The 23,183-nt window shown below is 42.8% G+C and overlaps 1 protein-coding gene across 1 annotated transcript in view; it reads left to right on the top strand.

Moving 5' to 3' along the window:
* Window positions 1-23,183, top strand: part of INTS7 (integrator complex subunit 7) — a 133,566-nt gene that overhangs the window by 38,813 nt on the left and 71,570 nt on the right. The window contains exons 9-15 of the mRNA XM_073628411.1: window positions 870-1,004; window positions 2,711-2,808; window positions 6,930-7,169; window positions 12,807-12,944; window positions 15,556-15,762; window positions 15,851-16,045; window positions 19,536-19,639. Coding sequence (XP_073484512.1) covers window positions 870-1,004; window positions 2,711-2,808; window positions 6,930-7,169; window positions 12,807-12,944; window positions 15,556-15,762; window positions 15,851-16,045; window positions 19,536-19,639 — 1,117 coding nt within the window. The remainder of the gene's footprint in view (window positions 1-869; window positions 1,005-2,710; window positions 2,809-6,929; window positions 7,170-12,806; window positions 12,945-15,555; window positions 15,763-15,850; window positions 16,046-19,535; window positions 19,640-23,183) is intronic.

Consider the following 23,183-nt stretch of genomic DNA (forward strand, 5'->3'; position numbering starts at 1 on the left):
TATAGCTGTATAGTTAATCCTATGTTGCCAGATCACACAAGTCTATTGCATGTTAAGGTACGGCTGTGTAGACCAGCCTTTCTTGGCCTGAGCTCCACAGAAGTTGCTAAAGGGTTCCTTGAGCAATTTCTGCCTCTCTGATGATAAGTAACCACTGACACTGATCTTTTTAGCTATCTGTAAAGGCAGCATACTTTCCCCAACCATAAATGTAAGGCGAATTCTTCCCAATGACCCCGAATGCCAGGAGCATTCTTCCCAATGTCCCCATATGGCAGGAGCATTCTTCCCAATGACCCCAAAAGGCAAGGAGCATTGTTCCCAATGACCCCAAATGCCAGGAGCATTCTTCCCAATGACCCCATATGGCAAGGAGCATTCTTCCCAATGACCCCAAAAGGCAAGGAGCATTCTTCCCAATGACCCCAAATGCCAGGAGCATTCTTCCCAATGACCCCAAATGCCAGGAGCATTCTTCCCAATGACCCCAAATGCCAGGATCATTCTTCCCAATGACCGCAAATGCAAGGATCATTCTTCCCAATGACCCCAAAGGCAAGGAGCATTCTTCCCAATGACCCCAAATGCAAGGAGAATTCTTCCCAGTGACCCCAAATGCCAGGTGCATTCTTCCCAATGACCCCAAATGCCAGGAGCATTCTTCCCAATGACCCCAAATGCCAGGAGCATTCTTCCCAATGACCCCAAATGCCAGGATCATTCTTCCCAATGACCGCAAATGCAAGGATCATTCTTCCCAATGACCCCAAAGGCAAGGAGCAACCTACAATACCACCCCACAATTGGGGTGTATTTTCATAAACGTGATGGATCTACTTGGCCAATAATTAACTTTTCATCTCTTCTAGGGGCCACTCCTGGTACCTCCAGGTACACAGATTTGCTAAAGCTGGCACAGGAGTGCAGTTACCACAGTAACCGCAGCATTGCTGCACATGGAGTGACGGTTCTCACTAATATTGTCTCATCTTGTCAAGATATAGGTAAGATTGCAACTTCTTTTAAAGAGGAACTATAGTGATGTTTTTGAAACTCTTACATATGTGTGGAAATATATTTATGAAAGTAATTGTAGATTGTGTTTTATCATGTCCTTGTAGAGCAGGGCTCAGAGGGAGCAGCACAAGGAGCCAATCAGGTGTGGTGCAGTGTAAGGGGGAGCGTGCTGATAGGAGGAGAGAGCAGACTAAAAGAGAGATGAGCTCATTGGTGTGCTTCTTCTGATTTCACTGTCCAATTACAGAGTCTGGGTGGGAAGTAATCTTTTGAGTGTTAGGCTACCTTCACACTGAGGCGTTATGACGCTAAAAATGGTGCTGGTAAAGCGCCTCTCCTGTCACTCGAATGTGAAAGCCCTAGGGCTTTCACACTGGGGCGGTGTGCTTGCGGGACGTTAAAAAAAAAGTTCTGCAAGCAACATCTTTTGAGGCGCTTTAGGAGTGGTGTATTAACCCTTTATTCGGCCGCTAGCGGGGGTTAAAAGCGCCCCGCTAGCGTCCGAAAAGCGCCTCTAAAACAAACGTAAAGCTCCGCTAAAACTAGCGGCGCTTTACCGCTAATGCCCCTGTGCCTCGGTGTGAAAGTGCCCTTAATGAACTGCAGAAAAATCAAGTATCCTGGACTCCAGACCACAGGACATGGTTCCAGTAATCCATGTCATTAGTCTGCTTGTCTTCAGCAAACTGTTTGTGGGCTTTCTTGTGCATCATCTTTTAGAAGAGGCTTCCTTCTGGGATGACAGCCATGCAGACCAATTTGATGCAGTGTGCGGCGTTTGGTCTGAGCACTGACAGGCTAATCCCCCCCACACACACACACACACACACACCCCTTCAACCTCTGCAGCAATGCTGGCAGCACTCATACGTCTATTTCTCAAAGACAACCTCTGGATATGATGCTGAGCAGGTGCACTCAACTGCTTTGGTCGACCACGACGAGGCCTGTTCTGAGTGAAACCTGTCCTCTTAAACCGCTGTATGGTCTTGGACACTGTGCTGCAGCTCAGTTTCAGGGTCTTGCCAATCTTCTTATAGCCTAGGCCAGAGATGGCGAACCTTGGCACCCCAGATGTTTTCAAACTACATTTCCCATGATCAACTACGCTGCAGAGTGCCTGAGCATCATGGGAAATGTAGTTCCAAAACATCTGGGGTGCCAAGCTTGACCATCACTGGCCTAGGCCATCTTTATGTAGAGCAACAATTCTTTTTTTCAGATCCCCAGAGAGTTCTTTGCCATGAGCTGCCATGTTGAACTTCTTGTGACCAGTATGAGAGAGTGAAAGCAATAACACCATATTTAACACACCTGCTCCCCATTCACACCTGAGACTTTGTAACTAACGAGTCACATGACATTGGGGAGGGAAAATGGCTAATTGGGCCCAATTTGGACATTTTCACTTAGGGGTGTACTCACTTTTGTTGCCGGGGGTTTAGACATTAATGGCTGTGTGTTCAGTTATTTTGAGGGGACAGCATATTTAGACTGTTATACAAGCTGTACACTCACTACTTTACATTGTAGCAAAGTGTAACTTCTTCAGTGTTGTCACATGAAAAGATATAATAAAATATTTACAAAAATGTGAGGGGTGTACTCGCTTTTGTGAGATGCTGTATTTGATGTAATGATATCAGGAAAAAAAAGTTGATATGTGTTCTTTATTTTCTCTTCGTATGACCAGATCAGCTGTCTCTGGAGAAGGATGCTGTGTATGGTCTGGAATCTCTGCTTGTTCTGTGCAGTCAGGATAACAGCGCAGGTGCTCAGCATACACTAAAGGTATGTGGTGTTCACTTTTGTTTTACAGGGAAAATCTAATATTTGTAGAAAATCTTTATTTTCCAAATTTACATTTATTGCATAGTTTATACATGACCCTGTGTTTTGTAATGCAATTAATTCAGTGGCTGTGATTTCACTATTCACAATTTTTACATACTTATATTGCTCCAATCTGGACCAATGTAATTATGTATATACCATCCCTGTGGGATGCCCGTGGGAGCTGGTAATTTCTTGTAGTAGACACTGCTTCCCTGAGTAATGCCTGTGCTGACCAAGCAACCTCCTTGTTCACAAACATAGCAGGGCAGCTGTTCAGCAGGGACCTGGAAGCTTTTGGAGATCCCTGGAGTAGCGGCGTCTACTACACTGTTTTCCATCTTCCACAGGAATCCCACAGGTATGGCATGTATGTAAAAACTGCTTTGCCAACCTTGCTTTGCTCCCAACATGCCCGTCTCTACACCCATCCATTCCAAATTATTTTTAGGGACCCCACAGCCCCCTGCACATTGGGAAACCCCAAAGGCTTATTGTATACTCATTGCAAAATATGGGCAGTGGTGAGACGCAGATTAGCTGTACCGCCCACGCATTCACACACGCCATTATGGGACAACCCTAGTCCAAAGGAACTAATATCTTTACCAGGCCGCAGTATGTGGCTTGCTCGGGGGGTGAGGATTCTTTTAGATGTTTATCGTGACAATACCCTGAAATCCTTTCAACAGCTCAAGGATGAATTTATCCTTCCTAACTCTATGCATTTTAGATATCTCCAGCTCCGTCATGCTCTTCAGGCCCAGTTTCAAGATAATCTGCCTAATATAGAACAATTGGATATTCTTCACATTATCAAAGGGCAAGACTCCTCTAAGCTCATTTCAATTTTTTACAACTCTCTGCTCCGTCCTACAGCCGTGACTCTTGCTTATGGGTTAAAAAATCGATGGACTAGAGATGTGGGGGAGCTGGAAGATGATGAGTGGGAGGACGCGTTGGATAGTTGCAAAACTGTATCTACCAGACTAGCAGACAGACTCACTCAGTTATATATCTTGCACAGATCATATTTGACTCCCACCCGACTGGCTAGATTCAAGCCTAACCACAACCCTCTCTGCCCCAGATGTGACAGTCCCTCTGGTTCCTTCTTCCACCTTATATGGACGTGTCCAGCTATACAAGACTACTGGTCCCACATGGTGCAATTCATACATGACAAGATGGGGTCCCCCCTTAGGCTTTGCCCCAAACAATGTTTACTAGGAATTTTCCCAGATCCTGATTCAGATAAATTCCATGTTATATTTCTTAAGGAGACATTGTTTATAGCTAGGCTGCTTATAGCAAGAAAATGGCTAAGGATAGAAACACCTACACTTCAAGAATGGATTGCTGCTGTTAATAATGTTTTGCCCTATAAAAAAGAAATATATGCCCACAAGGGGCTGCCCATCCAAATACGGGAAAATATGGAACTCCTGGTTGGGCAATTCAGCCATGTGCAACTCTATGGATGAAAACACCCCATGAGGCTAAACACCCACTCTATAGGATAATATAGTGCCACAATATCCATTAAAAAGCTATGAACAGATATATGGTAATGCTCACAAGAAAATATTTACACATGTCATCTGTAACTAGATTGTAAAGGATAAGTTGATTGTATTGTTTATTCTGTTAATTACATCATTCTTTTACATATGTCAATGTAATGCATGCCATGTAAATGTGTACTCTTCTCAAATAAACAACAACGAGGTTTTTTTTGTAAAAAAAAAAAAAAAAACTGCTTTGCCATCTATGCTGGTGGTGAAGAAAGGAAGGGGGTCAGTCATTCAGTCTCTGGTTAGCACAACAGCTGCTTTTTGAGACTTCAGCTCAGAACTCAAGTGGTAAACATGAAATCGCTGTGTCCAGTCCAGTGTCCATGTGCAGCTTATTAAAAAGCATAAAGAAAAAAAATTCCTTAACCCTTTAACATATTCTTTACGGTTTTTAAAGGTTATGTCCTGGAATTACCCAGATTTACCCCCAAACCTCTCTTCCCTCTTCCTCTAGAGCAAGAGTGTCAAAGTACAATTCATCACAGGCCACATCAGCATTATAGTTGCCCTCAAAGGGCCAGTTGTATCCATAAGACTAGATGTCCAGAGCACCCCACCATCAGAAGTCAAGAGTCCCCCACCCTCCCTTACATCACAGTGCACTCACTTACCTTGTGCTGCTGCTGGGAAGAAGCTGCGGGTGGAGCTGGAAATCAGAAAGTGCCAGGGTCTGCAGGAGAACCAGAGGAGCGCTGGAGTCTTCTGAATGCTGAGACTAGGGGAATCGTAGAGGATTCAGTGAGAGGCACAGGACCTGTAGGAGGAGTTCTGTCTTTCTCTCTCTGCTGCCAACTGTTAGGAAGGGGAGGGGCGTGGATATGAGTCTCTCTATGGCTGCATGAAGAAGTGCAGGATCTGGTGGAGGAGTCCTGTCCTCCTCTCTGCTGCTGAGACAAGGTGGGGGCAACAACTAGGGGGTTGATCCAGCTGCAGAGGAGGGGTGCAAGGCCCACATGAAATGGCCTGGAGGGCCGAATTCAAGCCCTCGGGCCTTGTGTTTGCCACACGTGCTCTAGAGCATGTCCCAGAATTTTTTATCTTTTTTTTTTCTTTTACTTTGTTCCTGTGGAGAGAAACACTTTTATTTCTACCTGTGACGTCACTAGGCTTTTGATAAATCCTGCATCAGACGCTGGAGGTCAGTTCATAGAGGCACACCCCCCCAGAATGATATCATCTTCCACACACACACTGTTTGGGTAGGCTGTTTTGGGTAAAGGCTTTGGCATTGTTTTGCCGGGAAAGAAACTAATGTATACAAGTGTGTGGTTAGGTGGAGTTCTGTAGTCCAGCAGGCTGAGCTGACCATTCAGCTTAGGATTTAGTGTAGTAGAGGCATTGGGGTTAATTTACTAAAATTGGTTCACACAGAATCTGGTGCAGCTGTGCATTGTAACCAATCAGCTTCTAGGTTGTATTGTCAAAGCTTAATTGAACAAGGTGACGTTAGAAGCTGATTGGTTACTTTGCACAGCTGCACCAGACTTTGTGTGCACCTTTTTAAGTAAATCTCTCCTACGTTGTTGGCCTAAAGCCGGCCATAGATGGAGCAATTTTCTTTCCTGCAACCACAGGTTGCTCGATTCCCCCATCAACACAGTCAGTGTTGATGGGGGAATCCCTCTCATGGAGCCATTGTGTTCTCCCAGCGGGGACGGCCAGGAGAACACAGTGATTACTGCTAGCGGCTATAATAGCCACTAGCAATAATCACATGTAAAATCTGACAGGCTGGTTGTACCCAAGTTGATCGATCGATCAACTTGGGTATGTTCAGCCTGCCCGTACATGGTTCGAATCTTGGCCAGTCCCTGCTGATCCAGCCAAGATTTGAACCGTCTATGGCCAGCTCAAATGGCAGGTTAGGTGCACACTGATTTTCTGACAGATCCACACGTATTTTTCTGTTCTTGCACCGTTTTGAAAGGGTCAAACGGAGAACTGTACACGTATTGCTGAAATGTACTTAATATTTTTAATTCTTTTTCCCTGACATAGCTTATTCTAATCCATCCATCCATGTAGTGGCTTAAAAAAATGTAAGCTGGGTTTGCAAAGAAAGCACTGTTGGGTGCTACAGTAAACATTTTGCCTGGTAGCTTGACCTCTTCATAGACCACCTCAGAGCCCCCTGAATTTCGATATGCATAGACTTTCTTTCTGTTGGTCAGTATTTGCATAGCCTTGGTGTAAATGGGTTATGTGACTTTAAAGGTGCTGACTAAGCACATTCGTTATAAAGTTCTCCCCCTGACATCTCTTATCTACTATGATCCATGTTACATAGTAGGTGAGGTTGAAAAAAGGTCCAACCTATGTGTGTGATTATCTGTCAGTATTACATTGTATAACTCTGTATGTTGTGGTCGTTCAGGTGTGATCTATTAGTTTTTTGAAACTATCGATGCTCCTCGATGAGACCGCTGACTGTGGAAGGGAATTCCACTTGCTTGTGTTCAAGTTGTTGTGATAGCAGGTTACTAATTTGTGCATTTGTGCCTTCAGACTGCCTTGTCCTGTATGGTGAAGCTGGCAAAGTGCCGGCCATACCTGAGTCAGTCCGTAGTGGAATCTCTTCTGACCCAGCTACACAGTGCCCAGGACTCTGCCAGGATCTGTCTATGCCATTGCCTGGCCTCTGTCGCCATGCAGCTGCCAGTGCTGGGGGACGGCATGCTGGGAGATTTGGTGGAGCTCTACAAAGTCATTGGGAGATCAGCGACTGACAAACAACAAGAGCTTCTGGTGAGTTATCGAACATCCTCATTTTGCATTATGTTAACGCATTCAGTGGAACTTTACAGAATGTATAAAACAATTTGTTGATATCCTGTGGATCTTGCAATTCATTCCCTAGTTCTACACTCGCACTCATACACCATCAAGTTGGCAAAATATGGTTAACCATCAATGTTTATTTTGTCTTTGACATGAACCAGATCCACCCACACAAACCTAGGGAATAGCGTTTATTCTACTTGCAGGTAGAGTGTCTGGTGGGACTCCCCACACAGGACATAAGCACTGCAAGAGAAGAATACTAAACACTTTTTAGAGCAGAGGGTGGATACCGCTGTCCACTCTGCACTGCAATCCACAAAGTTACTGCATGCTGCGCCATGCAATTTATCTTCCATTCATATAAAAGCAGGCCATGATAAGGAGCTTAAAATGAAGGGTAGAGTACTAATGCGCTACCAAAAAGTGTTAATGACAAGAGAAGTGCTTAATGTAAAGTGCTTAGTGAAAGATTGTAAACAGCATCTAAACTTCTGTAGTGTTACCAACACCAGTAAGTATGTATATATGTAGTGAAGCAGCGCAAATTACTTAAAAAAACAGATATAAAGTGCTAATGAGCAAAAGTACCAGAAATACTTCACAAAGTGTATCTTGACAAAAAAACATTCATATAGATATGTTCAATGAAAATAATTCAAAAATAGTAAAAAATTCAAAAATAGAAATAATCCGATAATAAAGTGTGTCACATCATAATAATAATCAAATTAAATCAATTCAGTGAAAATAGTCCAATAATAAAGTGCATCCAGAAAGAATCTAATGATTCAGAGAGATAGTCAGTCTCTTGTTCAAGATTTAAATCAATAAATTCCTATGGAGATGAGGGGAACGGGGACAGGTAAGGGAGTCCAATTTACAGAAGTAAAAATGATGATATATAAACAATCCTTTCAGAATCCTCCCCCAGTGGTGCTAGCCTCTCACCTTATGGATAGACCCCAACGGTCTAGTGGTGATTCAATGAACGTCAAGATGGTTCATTTATCCACCTTGGTGTATCCAAGACAGGGAATCACTGCAACTTTTCCTCCAATCTCCACAGTCTTTTTTCCTAGAAAGAAAAAAGTCTTCAGGTCCACAGTATCAAGAGCAGAAAAGAAGATTCTCCTTAGTGTAGTAAGTTTTAAAAAAAGGTTCTTGCATTTATTTTAAAAAGTCATCACAGTTATAACGGCATAACAAGCCAAACAACAAAAAAAGTGTCTAAAAAGTAAGAACTTCTGGTCACGGCCGTAACCGGAAGTGACATCACTAAGCTCCTCCCGACACGTTGCGTCACAACACATGACTTTATCAAGGGAGATTTGGTGGAGCTCTACAAAGTCATTGGGAGATCAGCGACTGACAAACAAGAGCTTCTGGTGAGTTATCGAATATCCTCATTTTGCAGTGTGTCACAGATATCTCTGAGTTACACTCAGAGAGAACTCAAAATTGGAGGAGAGACTGGTCCATGACTGACCGGTTGAAAAAAAGCACATTTATAAAACACAGTGATGTGCTTTAAAAATGTGATTAGCACTGACCTTGTTTTAGGACTCCAAAGCAAGTGGAACCCTAATTACATGTTGGTTTTGGAGGGCCAGGAGCAGTATGGCTGCGGTAAGGTGATGCTTCTGCTTTATACATGGGGCCTTTAGTCACTGCCCATGTTTAGGTAAAATTTAGGGTTGCCACCTTTTTAATATCACTTTTACATCGTTTGGAAAAAAGAAAAAAATATATATGTTCAGGTACAAGTAAAAATCACAACTAATCCAGAAAGCCTAAAACCTTATTCATATTGCCTTAAAGTGATATTAAACACACACTGTTTAATTTTCATGATCAATTCTCTTTCTGTATATGAATGATGGCACTGTAACTATTTTAATAAAAAAAAAAAAAATCGTAGTTCTTTTTTCATAATCGATATTTAGCTGTCACATGACCCAGATCTTTCCCATCCTGTCTGCAGAGAAACATAAGCAGGAGGAGCTTCTAGTCCTCTGCTGGTCACATGTTCAAAAAAAAAAAACGCCTTTGGAATAAAGAGTAAAAATAGATATTAATAAACTGTTTTTTTAAATTGTCATACAAATATATATTTTAAATCAAATCTTTATTATTTTTTTGGCCATGACATGGTCTGGGCTGTTTTCTGACAGTCACAGGCTGTGTCACGCCCCTCCAGCCTGTGTCTTAGAATAAGTGGGAGGTGAAGCCTCCATTAATCCTCATTTAATATCCCGCCCCCCGTTGTGTTTAGCTGATTAGTGGGCATGGAGGAGGGAGGGAGTGGGCTGTCATTTACCGCTGTGTATACGCCCACATCTGTGACTTTATAGTCACATGGGCTGCTCAGATGTGAGAGGGGGAAAATGCTCAGCATAGAAAAACTCACTGAAAACTGAGCATGTGCAAAGTTGACACCACAGGTAGAGCTGGGCGATTTTCTAAAAAAAAAAAAAAATGCGCTTTTTTAAAAAAAAAACTCAATTCACAATTCGAAGTTTTTGTTTTGTTTTTTTTTTGTTTTTTGTTTTTTTGATGGACACCGCGCCGGTCCTGAGGAGCTGCGGGCAGGAGTTTTTAGGCGAGGCCACGGCTTCGGCCCAGTCTGCGACGTCCAGCCTTGCGGACTAGGCCAAAGCCGCGGCCTCACCTAAAAACTCCTGCCCGCAGCTCCTCAGGACTGGCGCGGTGTCAGCGCCTTTCCTGGGGAGCTGCAGGCAGGATTTCAAATCAAGTTTTTTTTTTTTTTTTTTTTTAATTTTGATGGACACCGCGCCGGTCCTGATGAGCTGTGGGCAGGAGTTTTTAGGCGAGGCCGCGGCTTCGGCATACTCTGCGGCGTCCGGCCTCGCGGACTAGGCCGAAGCTGCGGCCTCGCCTAAAAACTCCTGCCCGCAGCTCCGCACCGGTCCTGGTGAAAAAGAAATAAAAAAATCGATTTGCTGAAAATTTGAATCGATTTGACCTCTCAACCTGATTCAAGATTCAAATCGATTTTTTTCCCCAGCCCTAACCACAGCTGCAAAATTCCTAGCTGAATTGGGGACTTGGATAGAAGCCAGAGATAGAGAACAGCAGGACACAGAAAATTAAAAAAATCTCATAGTGAGTGAGTATGAAGAGCATGTAATACACAATTTATTGATAGTTTTTTATGATGTGGGTTTAGTGACACTTTAAAGCTTAACTCTGGGCTGAACTAATTTTGTCTGATTACAAGAGGTATGTGTGTCTGAATCTTGGGGGCATATTTATAAAGCCGTGATTATGAAATTGCCCAATCAATTACCGCAGAGAAATATTCAAGTTGCATTTTGTTCTTTAATGACAGTGGTTCACACCAGAACTTGCAAACAGGCAAAAAATTCAGGCAAACATGTGAACACCGTTAAAGTCTATGGGACATGAACATGAAAAAACAAAAGTGCTAATTTTAAAGGCTTATATGCAAGTTATTGCCATAAAAAATGTTTGGGGACCTGGGTCCTGCTTTAGGGGACATGTATCAATGCAAATAATGCTTAAAGTGAAACAATAAACATGAAATATTCCTTTAAATATCATGCCCGGGGGGTGTCTATAGTATGCCTGTAAAGTGGTGCAGTTTTGCCGTGTTTAGAACGAAAACATTTAATTTAAAATTGATCGGCTGTAAGACCCTTCCGGTCTGGTATGGATTTTAAGGTGAACCCTGCGCCAAAATTTAAATAAAAAATGGCATAGGCCCCCCCCCCCCAAAATCCATACCGGACGCTTATCCGAGCATGCAACCTGGGCAGGCCGTAGGAAAAGAGGGGGGGACTAGAGAACGCCCCCTCCTGAACCATATCAGACCACATGCCCTCAACATAGGGGGGTGCTTTGGAGTCACCCCCAAAGCACCTTGTCCCCATGTTGATGGGGACAAGGGCCTCATCCCCACAACCCTTGCCCGGTGGTTGTGGGGGTCTGCGGGCGGGGGCTTATCGGAATCTGGAAGCTCCCTTATTAAAATCACTGCTCCTGAAAAAAACTTTCTTTTTGCATTGATACATGTCCCCTGGGGCAGTACCTGGGTCCTCATACACTTTTTTTTTTTTTTTTTTTACAATAACTTGCATATAAGCCTTTAAAATTAGCACTTTTGATTTTTCATGTTAGTGTCCCATAGACTTTAACGGGGTTCCGCGGCTTTCGAATTTGCCACGAACACCGCATAATATTTGTTGTTCTCCGAACAACCAAAGTTCGGCCCCAACTTATGCTCAATGTATCAATGCAAAAAAAAGATTTAAAAACGGACGTTTTTTCAGGAGCAGTGATTTTAATAATGCTTAAAGTGAAACAATAACAATGAAATATTCGTTTAAGTATCTTGCCTGGGGGGTGTCTATAGTATGCCTGTAAAGTGGCGTAGTTTTCCCGTGTTTAGAACAATACCACAGCAAAATGACATTTCTAAAAGCAAAAAATTCAATCCAAAACTGATTGCTGCTGTAATGAATTGTTTGATCCCTTCAATATAGATAAAACCCAATTAGCACTTTTGTTTTTTTCATGTTAGTGTCCCAGAGACTTTAACTGGGTTCTGCGGCTTTCGAATTTGTCGCGAACACCGCATAATGTTTGTTGTTCGACAAACAACCAAAGTTCGGCCCGAACCGTTCGCCCATCCCTATCAGTGCCATTGAGTGTTTGGTGAAAGTCACATTCACTGCTTAAGGGTTCTTGGTGTACTAGAGTACTTCCTCAGTCTATGCCTTAATCCAGCATAGAAGTGCTGCATTTTGCCTCTTCCGAGAGCTCCCTGTAATAAAGACCGGTCACTGCTGCTCTTTCCTCCTGTGCAGGGTGACTGGTATTGTATTTGCTCCCCTCCTGTAGTTTTCTGCAGACAGCTTCTAGTGATGGGCCTGCTGGGCCTTTCCCACAGCTCTGCGCTCTGTACAGTCTATGTGCAGCACAGTGATTTTACTAATACTTCTATATACAAGGTTTACAAAGTTATTTAGTGCACACAAAGTGAATGTATATTGGAGAGACCTTTTCTTTCCTACCCCCTGATTGAATAAATTCCCAGGCCAAAGTGGTATATTGGCGTCATAGCTTTTGGCGCAAAAAAGTAAACGGAAAGCAATTCTCAAATAAGGCAAATCTTGTTCTTCAACAAAAGGAAAAAAACACGTCTGCTTTATCCCATACATTGCAATCCAATTGGTAACCCAGGAACACTTAGAGCCGCTGCCCAGTTAGGAGAGTATGCCATTTTTAAAGAATAGCAAGCCAACATCTAAAACCTACTTTTGATGCTCTGCTCCTGCATGACTGGCTTGATGTGTTGGAAGTGGGTGGACCCATTGTTTACCCTAGTGTTCACTGGAGAGGCTCAGATTGCATATTCATTGCTCTCCTGTTGTAAGGAATGGGGGTAATAGTGTTAATAGGTTGCTTTTAGTAACTTTAACCATTTTTAATTTAATATTATTTTTCTTGCATTCTTTACCACCTTTTTATAATTTTACCTGCTTGTTGTTGCCTATTTTTTACATGGTTTTGTTTTTCTTATTAAAAATATGTCTTGTATTTGTTTTTGGCTTTTTTCAGGTTGCCCTTGCCACTGTTATTTTTGTGGCAAGTCAGAAAGCTCTGTCTCCAGATGTCAAAACTGTAATCAAACAGCAGCTAGAGAATGTGTCTAATGGCTGGACTGTGTATAGGATTGCCAGACAAGCTTCCCGAATGGTAATGCTTAAGTCTTTCTACATTTTTTAGATTTTTAACCACTTCAGCCCCGGAAGATTTGGCTGCTCAATGATCAGGCCATTTTTTGCGATACGGCACTGCGTCGCTTTAACTGACAATTGTGCGGTCGTGCGACATTGTACCCAAACAAAATTGATGTCCTTTTTTTTTTCCTCAAATAGAGCTTTTTTTGGGTAGTATTTGATCACCTCTGCGGTTTTTATTTTTTGCGCTATAAACAAAAAAAGAGCGTCAATTTTGAAAAAAACACTGTATTTTGTACCTTTAGCTATAATAAATATCCCCCCCTTTTTTTTTTTTTTTTTAAAAAAAAGCACATTTTTTCCTCAGTTTAGGCCGATATATATTCTTCTACATATTTTTGGTAAATCGCAATAAGCGTATATTGATTGGTTTGCGCAAAAGTTATAGCATCTTCAATATAGGGGAAAGTTTTATGGCATTTCTATTAGTATTTTTTTTTTTTTTTTTACTAGAAATGGCGGTGATCAGCGATTTTTATTGGGACTGCGACATTATGGTGGACAGATCGGACATTTTTGGCATGTTTTTTGGACCTTTATACAGCGATCAGTGCTATAAAAATGCACTGATTACTTTGTAAATGTCACTGGCAGGGAAGGGGTTTACACTAGGGGTTGATCAAGGGGTTAATTGTGCGTCCTAGGGAGTGACTGCCTGAGTAAGGAGAGCGATTCGTTGTTCATACTTAGTATGAACAAAATATCGCTCTCCTCACCCCTGATAGCACGGAGATCTGTCTGTTTACATTGACAGATCTCCATTCTGTCTCTGTGTGGGGCGATCGCGGGTGCCTGGTGGTCATCGGGACCGCCGGGCAAGCGCATCAGCTCCGACGTCGCGACCCCTAGTGATCAAAAGGCGAACCGACGTAAGGTAACGTTGTTTCACCCAGGGGAGCGCAGTATAACTGTGTCGGCTGGTCAGGAAGGAGTTAAGGTGGGTTTCACTGAGTGTAGCTGGTGCACCCACCTATGAGCAGGAATCAATGCTTCCAGCAAAGTCCTTTCTTGAAACGGTCACAAATCACAATTGTAATGATTTTGCTAACATACTAAGGGGTTTATGTACTAAAGGTAAATGGACTGTGTAAGTGCAGTTGTTCCAGAGTTTAGTAAATTTATTTTTATTTTTTTATTTATTTCAGGTACTTATATAGCGCCATCAATTTACGCAGCGCTTTACATATTCATTGTACATTCACATCAGTCCCTACCCTCAAGGAGCTTACAATCTAAGGTCCCTAACTCACATTCATACATACTGGGGACAATTTAGACAGGATCCAATTAACCTACCAGCATGTCTATTGGAGTGTGGGAGGAAACCGGAGTACCCGGAGGAAACCCACGCAGGCACAGGGAGAACATGCAAACTCCAGGCAGGTAGTGTCATGGTTGGGATTCGAACCAGCGACCCTTCTTACTGCTAGGTGAGAGTGCTACCCACTAGACCACTGTGCCGCCCAAATGAGCAAAAGCTCTGCTGACTTCCATCATCCAATCATTTACAAGCAAAAATTTTATTTTTATTTATATATTTTTTTCCTTGCATGTGATTGGGTATTCTTTGCAAAGTGAACCTTTTCCTCATTTACTAAGCTCTGGAGCAACTGCACTTGCAGAGTGCACAGTCTATTTGTTTTTAATAAATCAACCCCTAAGGCCGGCCATAGATGGTTCGAATCACAGCGGGTTCAGCAGGAACCGGCTGAGATTCAAACCATATATGGGTAGACTGAATGTACCAAGTTGCTTGATCAACTTGCGTACAACCAGCCTGACGGATTTTACATGCGATTATCGCTAGCAGCTGGTTTAGCCACTAGCAATAATTACCGTTTTCTCCCGGCGGAGACGGCCTCCACCGCCACCACCCCCAACGCTGGGAGAATACAGTTGTTCGGCAGGAGGGAGTCACCTGTCACCAACTGTCTGTGTTGATGGGGGAATCGAGCAAATTTGTTTCCTGAAACCCGTGGTGGTAGGAAAGAAATCCGCTCCATGTATGGCCTGCATAAGCTTACAAAAAGACCGAAGTTCATCCAATTCAATCTAACCCCTCTCTTGTTTTATTCCCTCCTATTTTTTGCCTAAGACAATCGGCCTCAGTTCACGCTAGATGCAGTGTGAATTCGCTGTGAATTCCACACCGCATCAAAATCACAACCGATTCATGCGAACCGATGACGGAGTGTATGTTAAGTTAAGGACACCCCGCAGTGCAATTTACAGAATCAGATCGCATGGGTGTGAACACTCATACAATCTGTTTCTGGTGCAGACAAAAAAGGGTCCTGCACGAGTTTGGTGCGCATGCTGTGCGATTTGAGCCATACAAATCCATGGCTCAAATCGCACACCAGCGACACAGCATGCAATTCGCACAAGAACCCAGGCTCAATGAAAACACATCATTGAGATAAGCTACTCTGATATGAAAATTGTGTTACACTGCAACTCTCAAATGTTTAGAGAAAGCTCTACCTGAAGAAAGGGATATCCTGCATGATGTTAGTTGGGGACAATGACTGTATTTGTTTTGCAAATCAAGTTTGTCTTTGGTGCAGGGGAACCATGATATGGCTCGGGAGCTGTATCGGAGCCTGCTCACACAGGTGGCCTCAGAACACTTCTATTTCTGGTTGAACAGCCTGAAGGAATTTTCCATGGCGGAGCAGTGCCTGACTCAGCTGCAAGAAGATGACATTGGCTCCGCCCTTTCATCCATTGCTGACTCCCTGAAATCCTACCATAAAGGGATTGCCTCCCTTACAGTGAGTACCAGTGATCACTATTGTGTCATAGTACAGATATTTTATTCATTCTTTATCCCTGATAGTATATGTGACATGCTCCCTGCAGGCTGCCAGTACACCCATGAGCCCTCTAAGCTTCCAGTGTGACTTTGTGAAGCTGCGTATAGATCTTCTTCAAGCTTTCTTCCAGCTCATCTGCACATGTAACAGTCTGAAGACCAGCCCTCCTCCAGCCATCGCCTCTACCATGGCCTTGACTTCCGGCAATGATCTGCAACGCTGTGGGCGCATTTCTACCCAGGTATTGTAGGAACACAAGCAGGGACTACAGTTTAATATTCATTGTATAGAAGTATATTAAAGAGGAACAAAAATTGAAGGTCTGCTTATCTTTTAGAGCACCCATGGTGAAATCCAGGGAAATTTGTGGGTCCTGTGAGAAGAGACCCCAGCACAGGGCAGCTCACCAGTTTTGGGATCTTTAGCTTGGTCTCTTATAAGGTGATTTTGGTTTGTATTGCTGTCTGTGTCCCATTAGTGGAGGATTTTCTTTCCTTCTTGATCTGGTGATGGTAGTCACTGTGACAGGATGTTGAAGGCAATGGGGCACAGACAACAGTTAAAGTATATCTGAACCCAAGAACAGAAATGTAGTATATTGTAGCTTACCAGTCCTTGGATGTGATGGCTGCATTATTTTTCTTTTTTCAGGCCAAGTACATTTTCTGTAGAATAACTGTTGATCCTGTCAGAAATCAAGTGTCCTTGTCACTTCCTGTGCACTGATTGAAATCTCAATCCATTTATTAGTTTTCCAGCTATCTTTGGTGAAATACAAAAAAAGCTCATCTCTGTGTAATGGATACTGAAAAACAAAACAAAGCCGGAGTGCATCTAAGATTATCCACTTGCCGACCGCCTAACATAAATGTGCGGCGACAAAGTGGGCTCCCTGCACTGAATCGAGTACGTTGTTGTGCGATCCACCCAGCGCGTGCCGCCACAGCACAAGCCGATCTGCGGGTCTCCGCCAATGATTGGCCACCGGCACCCACTGATCGGATCCGTGATTCACAGAACAGATCTCTGTGATTGTAAATAATACAGAGCTCTATTCACTAACGGGATCCTTAGTAAAAGCAGCACATATCACCCACATTACACATAGTTAGGCACACAATTAACCCTTTGATCGCCCTAGATGTTAACCCCTTCCTACACAGTGTCATTAGTAAAGTGACAGTGCATATTATTAGCATTGATGTCAGTGGCAGTTAGTTCGTTTCCCTCAGTTGTCAGATTGCCCTGCGCAGTCTTATTATAAGTTGGTGATCACCGCCAATAGTAGTATAAAAAATAAAAAAATCCCAGTATATACCATAGTTTGTAGACGCTGCAATTGTCAGACAAACCAATCAATATACACTTATTGGGTTTTTTTTTTTTTTTATAAAAGAAATGTAGCAGAATATGTTTTGGCCAACACTTATGAAGAAATTCGATTTTTTAAACTTCTTTATAATTGTATATAAAAAAATGTATTTATTTATTTTTTCAAAATTGTCTGTTTTTTTCATTTATATCACAAAAAATAAAATTCCCGGTGGTGATCAAATACCATCAAAAGAAAGCTCTATTTTGTGTAAAAAAAAAAGACACAAATTTTGTTTGGATACAGCGTTGCATGACCGTGCAATCGCCAGTTAAAGTAGCGCAGTGCCGAATTGCAAAAAATGGTCTGGTCATGAAGAGGGTAAAATCTTCTGGAGCTGAAGTGGTAGGTAAACAGAAGGCGAGTGATTGAGAAAACACCAATTTGTGTCCCAGCTGACAAGCTTACATAGCAGGAATCCACATTTGACTTCCAAGAGGTCTTCAACGACACATCCCAAGGTTGGGTGTATCACACTCAAAAAAAATGCTGTTGGATAATGGGTGTCCACATGGTGCAGATTAAGGAGGGGGATCACAGTAATGTTGGATAAACAAGTTTTCCTCCTGAAGGTGCAATGTATGCCTCGAAACATGTCGAGTTTTATGGATTTTACTAAATTTGGGACTTTTGTTACCCAACAGCATTGCTGTTGAGTGTGGTACGCCCAACCTTGGGATGTGTTGTTGAAGACCTCCTACAGGACTTTTTTATGCTGGATTGCCTAGCTCCTCCTTACTAGTTTGGGGTACCGGAGTTTGGATTGCTCTATGTAATGTAATTGGAAAGGTGTTGGAAGTCTAAATTTGGAGAGTAACCTAAGGTGACACCGCTGGGTGAGCTTTGTCATCTTAGAACAGGAAATTATTTACTGACAGGTAAAAATAAAGGAAATGCCACCAGCCAGGGATGCACTGATATATCTGCCGAAAATAGGGTTATTGGCGTTTAGTGCTGATAATGGCATGCTGCGTTTCATTGACTTCAATGCAAAATAACGACCCATTGACTTCAATGCAAGAACTCCCCCCTGCAATGCAAAATCACATGTATCAAACAAATTCCGTCCGGCAACTGTGTAGAGAGGGTTGTATTAGCGTGCTGACGTATGTGGTGTAGGCTACATCCTTTTTTCACAGGATTTTTTTAAAATTTGACATAGCATTGTCTATGTCCATTCTGCGTATATATTGCACGTTTGGAACTTCTATTTATTTTTGTACATTTGTTTTTTGTTTTTTTCATGTGTGTTTTGCACTTTTGTGATCTGTAAGTTTTATATTTGCATTTTCACATTAATTACATTTTAGTTTCTAGATACGTTTTTAAACACTTTCATAACCGCAGAGTTATGAGAAAATATTCTCCTCCACTTCATGACCTAACAAGGAACTAGATCGCATTAAAAACTTGACAGAGGTTCTAGTCATTCCCCACACCTTTTGGCTGTTGGCTGACACCTTAAGGCCTCATGCACACAGGCCTGAAAATGCCATTTCCAGGGTTGTCTGCTGTTGTTTTTTTCTATGCCTTTGAATGCAGCTGCATGTTAGCTATTGTGCCTATGCACATGCAGGCATTTACTTCAGCTCTTTGGACGTACTTAATATGTTCAAAGAGTGAAGAGTTAAGCACAAACTGATGGCTGCAGTTGAATGGTTAGATTGATTACCTGTTTGTAATGCAGAGGAAGCATTTCCATACACTTTTCAAACCCATTGCAATCCTTTTTTTAATGTCTGAGTACCATGTGACTTCCCTGGTTTGTTCATTTGCAGGGCAATCTGCCATCCAGGTTGTGTTTCTCCAATGACTCTCTATTGCTGCTTTTTTAAATCTAGTCAAAAATTGGATTCTTTAAAGTGGTTGTAAAGGCAGAAGTTTTTTTACCTTCACGCATTCTACACAAGAAGTTAAAAAACCTTCTGAGTGCTCCCCAGCCCCCCTTATTCTAACCTGAGCCTGATCACGATCCAGCGATGTTCATGACAGCTGAGGCTCTCTCACTTCTCATTGGCTTCTGCTGCTGTCAGTCACAGCCAATGAGAAGGGGACAGGGCTGAGCCATGAGTCGCGTGTCTTATGGATACACACAGGGAACGAGCCAGCATGAGTACCCCCATAGCAAGCCACATGCTATAGGAGCACTCGAGAGTGGGGGGAGGGGAGCCAGGAGTAGAAGGATCAGGGCTTCTCTGTGCAAACCATTACACAGAGCAGGTAAGTAAGTTTATTTTAAAAAGCATAACTTGAAAACCTAGTTCTGTTTTTATTGCTAGAATTCTAACTTCCTGAACTGAGCTACTGTCCCGATGTGTCCATGATATATGCCTCAGGTGCTATTTTGTCTGTCTTGCAGATGAAGCTGTCTATGGAAGAGTTCAAGAATCTCGCCACTCGTTATGGTGATCTGTATCAGTCTTCCTTTGATGCTGATTGTGCAACTTTGAGAAACATCGAGCTGTATCCATGAAACCTATAATGTGTACAAGTATTGTGTTTGCATGCATCACCCTATGCAATGCAGATAAATAGCCAAGTAATAATTTTTTGTAAATAGATGAAAAACGCATGAGGTGTGTAACACTCATTGACGTGTAACCACTTGTTGGATTGTAAAATTGCATTACTAGACTTTGCATATAGTCATTGCTTTTCCATTGGGTTAAAGTGGTTCTAAAGCCTGAACATTTTTTACTCTAATGCATTGCTTGCATTAAGGTAAAAAATGTTTAGGCATTAGCAGCCACCCTAATACTTACCTGAGCCCTCATTCAATCTGGTGCTGTGCACATCTGCAGCTCTTCTCTCCCCTCACTTCTCACTTCCGGGTCTTGCTGCCTTTTCTGGGGCACTGGGAGCCATTGGTTCCCAGTGTTGTCAGCCAAAGCCAGTGACATGGAGGGTGTGGGGCCGAGTCCCGCTGTCTGTGTCAGTGGACGCAGCAGCAGGGCTTAGGAGCGAGTACGCATGAGTGCCCCCATGGGGGCACTGAACAGAGAGAAGGAGCCAAGGGCGCTGGCGGGGGACCTGAGAAATGGAGGTTCGCGGTCACTCTGTGCAATTCAGTTGCACAGAGCAGGTAAGTATCGACATGTTTATTGTTTAAAAAAAAAAAAGTTGCCTTTACAAAAGCTTTAAGTCCACCCAAAACTGAATATTTGGGCTTTCACACTGGGGCATTGCGCTGGCAGGACATCCAAAAAAATCCTGCAAGCAGCATCTTTGAAGCGCTTTAGAAGCTCCTAAAGCTCCCCTGCCCATTGAAATCAATGGCAGCGGCGCTTCGCTTTACCCCTGTAAAATAAAACCAAAGAATTTCCAAGCTCAACTTACCAACCAGCTTGCGACCAACCGAATTAACCTGCCTAACAGTATGCATTAAAAACAGGGGTTTAGTTGCACACATTTGCAAATACATGCGTAAGCTGCAGGCCACGGCAAGGCACCCTGTATCCTGCAGACCCTAACTCTAACTTTAAAGAGTCTCCACAGTGGGAGCACATGTATTCTAATGGATAGATGAAAGGCAGATGACTGGAGGGAGCACCCCACTAGCGGCCGAAAAGTGCCTCTAAAACTACGTTAAAGTGTTGCTAAAACTAGCGGCGCTTTACCGCCAACGCTCCTGCTCTGTCAGTGTGAAAGGGCTCTTAGTCTTGTATATCGATCCTTGCTTGGTCACGTGTCAGCATGCCCCACACTTCCTGAATCTGCATATAACGATCTCCAGCTTGATAGCTCAATATCTCCTGTAGATTGGTTTAAAGTATATGTAAATCCTCACCTTGTAAAACAACCCATTCAGTTTAAAATAGAAATGAAAGGCAAAACGTGTGTGTGTGTGTGTGTGTGTGTGTGTGTGTGTGTGTGTGTGTGTGTGTGTGTGTATATATATATATATATAATTTTTATACAGTGAGGGGAAAAAGTATTTGATCCCCTGCTGATTTTGTACGTTTGTCCACTGACAAAGAATTGATCAGTCTGTAATTTTAATGGTAGGTTTATTTTAACAGTGAGAGACAGAATAACAACAAAAATATCCAAAACAGCACTTTTAATTGCATTTTATTGATTGAAATAATTATTTGATCCCCTATCAATCGGCAAGATTTCTGGCTCCCAGGTCTTCTGTACAGGTAACAAGCTGAGATTAGGCGCACTCTCATAAAGCGAGTGCTCCTAATTTCAGCTTGTTACTTGTATAAAAGACACCTGTCCACAGAAGCAATCAATCGATCAGATTCCAATCTCTCCACCATGGCCAAGACCAAAGAGCTGTCTGAGGATGTCAGGGACAAGATGGTAGACCTACACAAGGCTGGAATGGGCTACAAGACCATCGCCAAGCAGCTTGGTAAGAAGGTGACGACAGTTGGTGCGATTATTCACAAATGGAAGAAACACAAAATTACTGTCAATCTCTCTCGATCTGGGGCTCCATGCCAGAGATGAGAACAGTGGGGAATCAGCCCAGAACTACACGGGAGAATCTTGCCAATGATCTCAAGGCAGCTGGGACCATAGTCACCAAGAAAACAATTGGTAACACACTACGCCGTGAAGGCCTGAAATCCTGCAGCGCCTGCAAGGTCCCCCTGCTCAAGAAAGCACATGTACAGTCCCGTCTGAAGTTTACTAATGAACATCAAAATGATTCAGAGGAGAACTGGGGGAAAGTGTTGTGGTCAGATGAGACCAAAATCAAGCTCTTTGGCATCAACTCAACTCGCCGTGTTTCGAGGAGGAGGAATGCTGTCTATGACCCCAAAAACACCATCCCCACCATCATACATGGAGATGGAAACCTTATGTTTTGGGGGTGTTTTTCTGCTAAGGGGACAGGACAACTTCACTGCATCAAAGGGACGATGAACGGGGCCATGTACCTTCAAATTTTCCCTCAGCCAGGGCATTGAATATGGGTGGTGGATGGGTATTCCAGCATGACAATGACACAAAACACATGGCCAAGGCAACAAAGGAGTGGCTGAAGAAGAAGCACTTTAAGGTCCTGGAGTGGCCTAGCCAGTCTCCAGACCTTAATCCCATAGAAAATATGTGGAGGGAGCTGAAGGTTCGAGTTGCCAAACGTCAGCTCGAAAACCTTAATGACATGAAGAGGATCTGCAAAGACGCGTGGGACAAAATCCCTCCTGAGATGTGTGCAAACCTGGTGGCCAACTACAAGAAACGTCTGACCTCTGTGATTGCCAACAAGGGTTTTGCCACCAAGTACTAAGTCATGTTTTGCTTACTCATTAAAATGCAAATCAATTTATAACTTTTTGAAATGCATTTTTCTGGAGTTGTTTTTGTTATTCAGTTTCTCACTGTTAAAATATGTGTGTGTGTGTATATATATATATATATTATATCTATATATTATCTCTCTCTCTCTCTCTCTCTCTCTCTCTCTCTCTCTCTCTCTCTCTCTCTCTCTCTCTCTCTCTCTCTCTCTCTCTCTCTCTCTCTCTCTCTCTCTCTCTCTCTCTCTCTCTCTCTCTCTCTCTCTCTCTCTCTCTCTCTCATATATATATAGATAGATAGATATCTATATATATATATACACACATATTATAAATTATTTCCTCTTTTGTATAAGTGATCACATAGCCTCTGTTCTCAGCTGCATAGAGAGCTAGGGGAAAAGTAGCAGGACCCTGGTCTTCCCAGTGAGGCTGTGTGGGACAAGTCTGTCATTGGAGGAGAGCAGGCCACACTGTGCTCCTATGCTTAGTGTGGTCAGTTGTTAATTGGAAAGCAGGGGGACTGGCAGGAACACCAGGGATTTCACTCAAAGGAAGCAATACAATGAGAACAGGATACTTTTTCATGCAACTACATGGTACAGCAGGCATATATCGGGAAATTTGCAATGTTGGGTTTACATTTTCTTTAATTAGACTTACTAAGCAAAAAATACAAAAGCTACACCCTGCCAAATTTGTGGGGGATTTTTTTTTTTCCTTTTAATTAACTTTATTGACTTACATTGTACATC

The sequence above is a fragment of the Aquarana catesbeiana genome, linkage group LG04, assembly GCF_042186555.1.
Source record: "Aquarana catesbeiana isolate 2022-GZ linkage group LG04, ASM4218655v1, whole genome shotgun sequence".
NCBI lineage: Eukaryota > Metazoa > Chordata > Amphibia > Anura > Ranidae > Aquarana > Aquarana catesbeiana.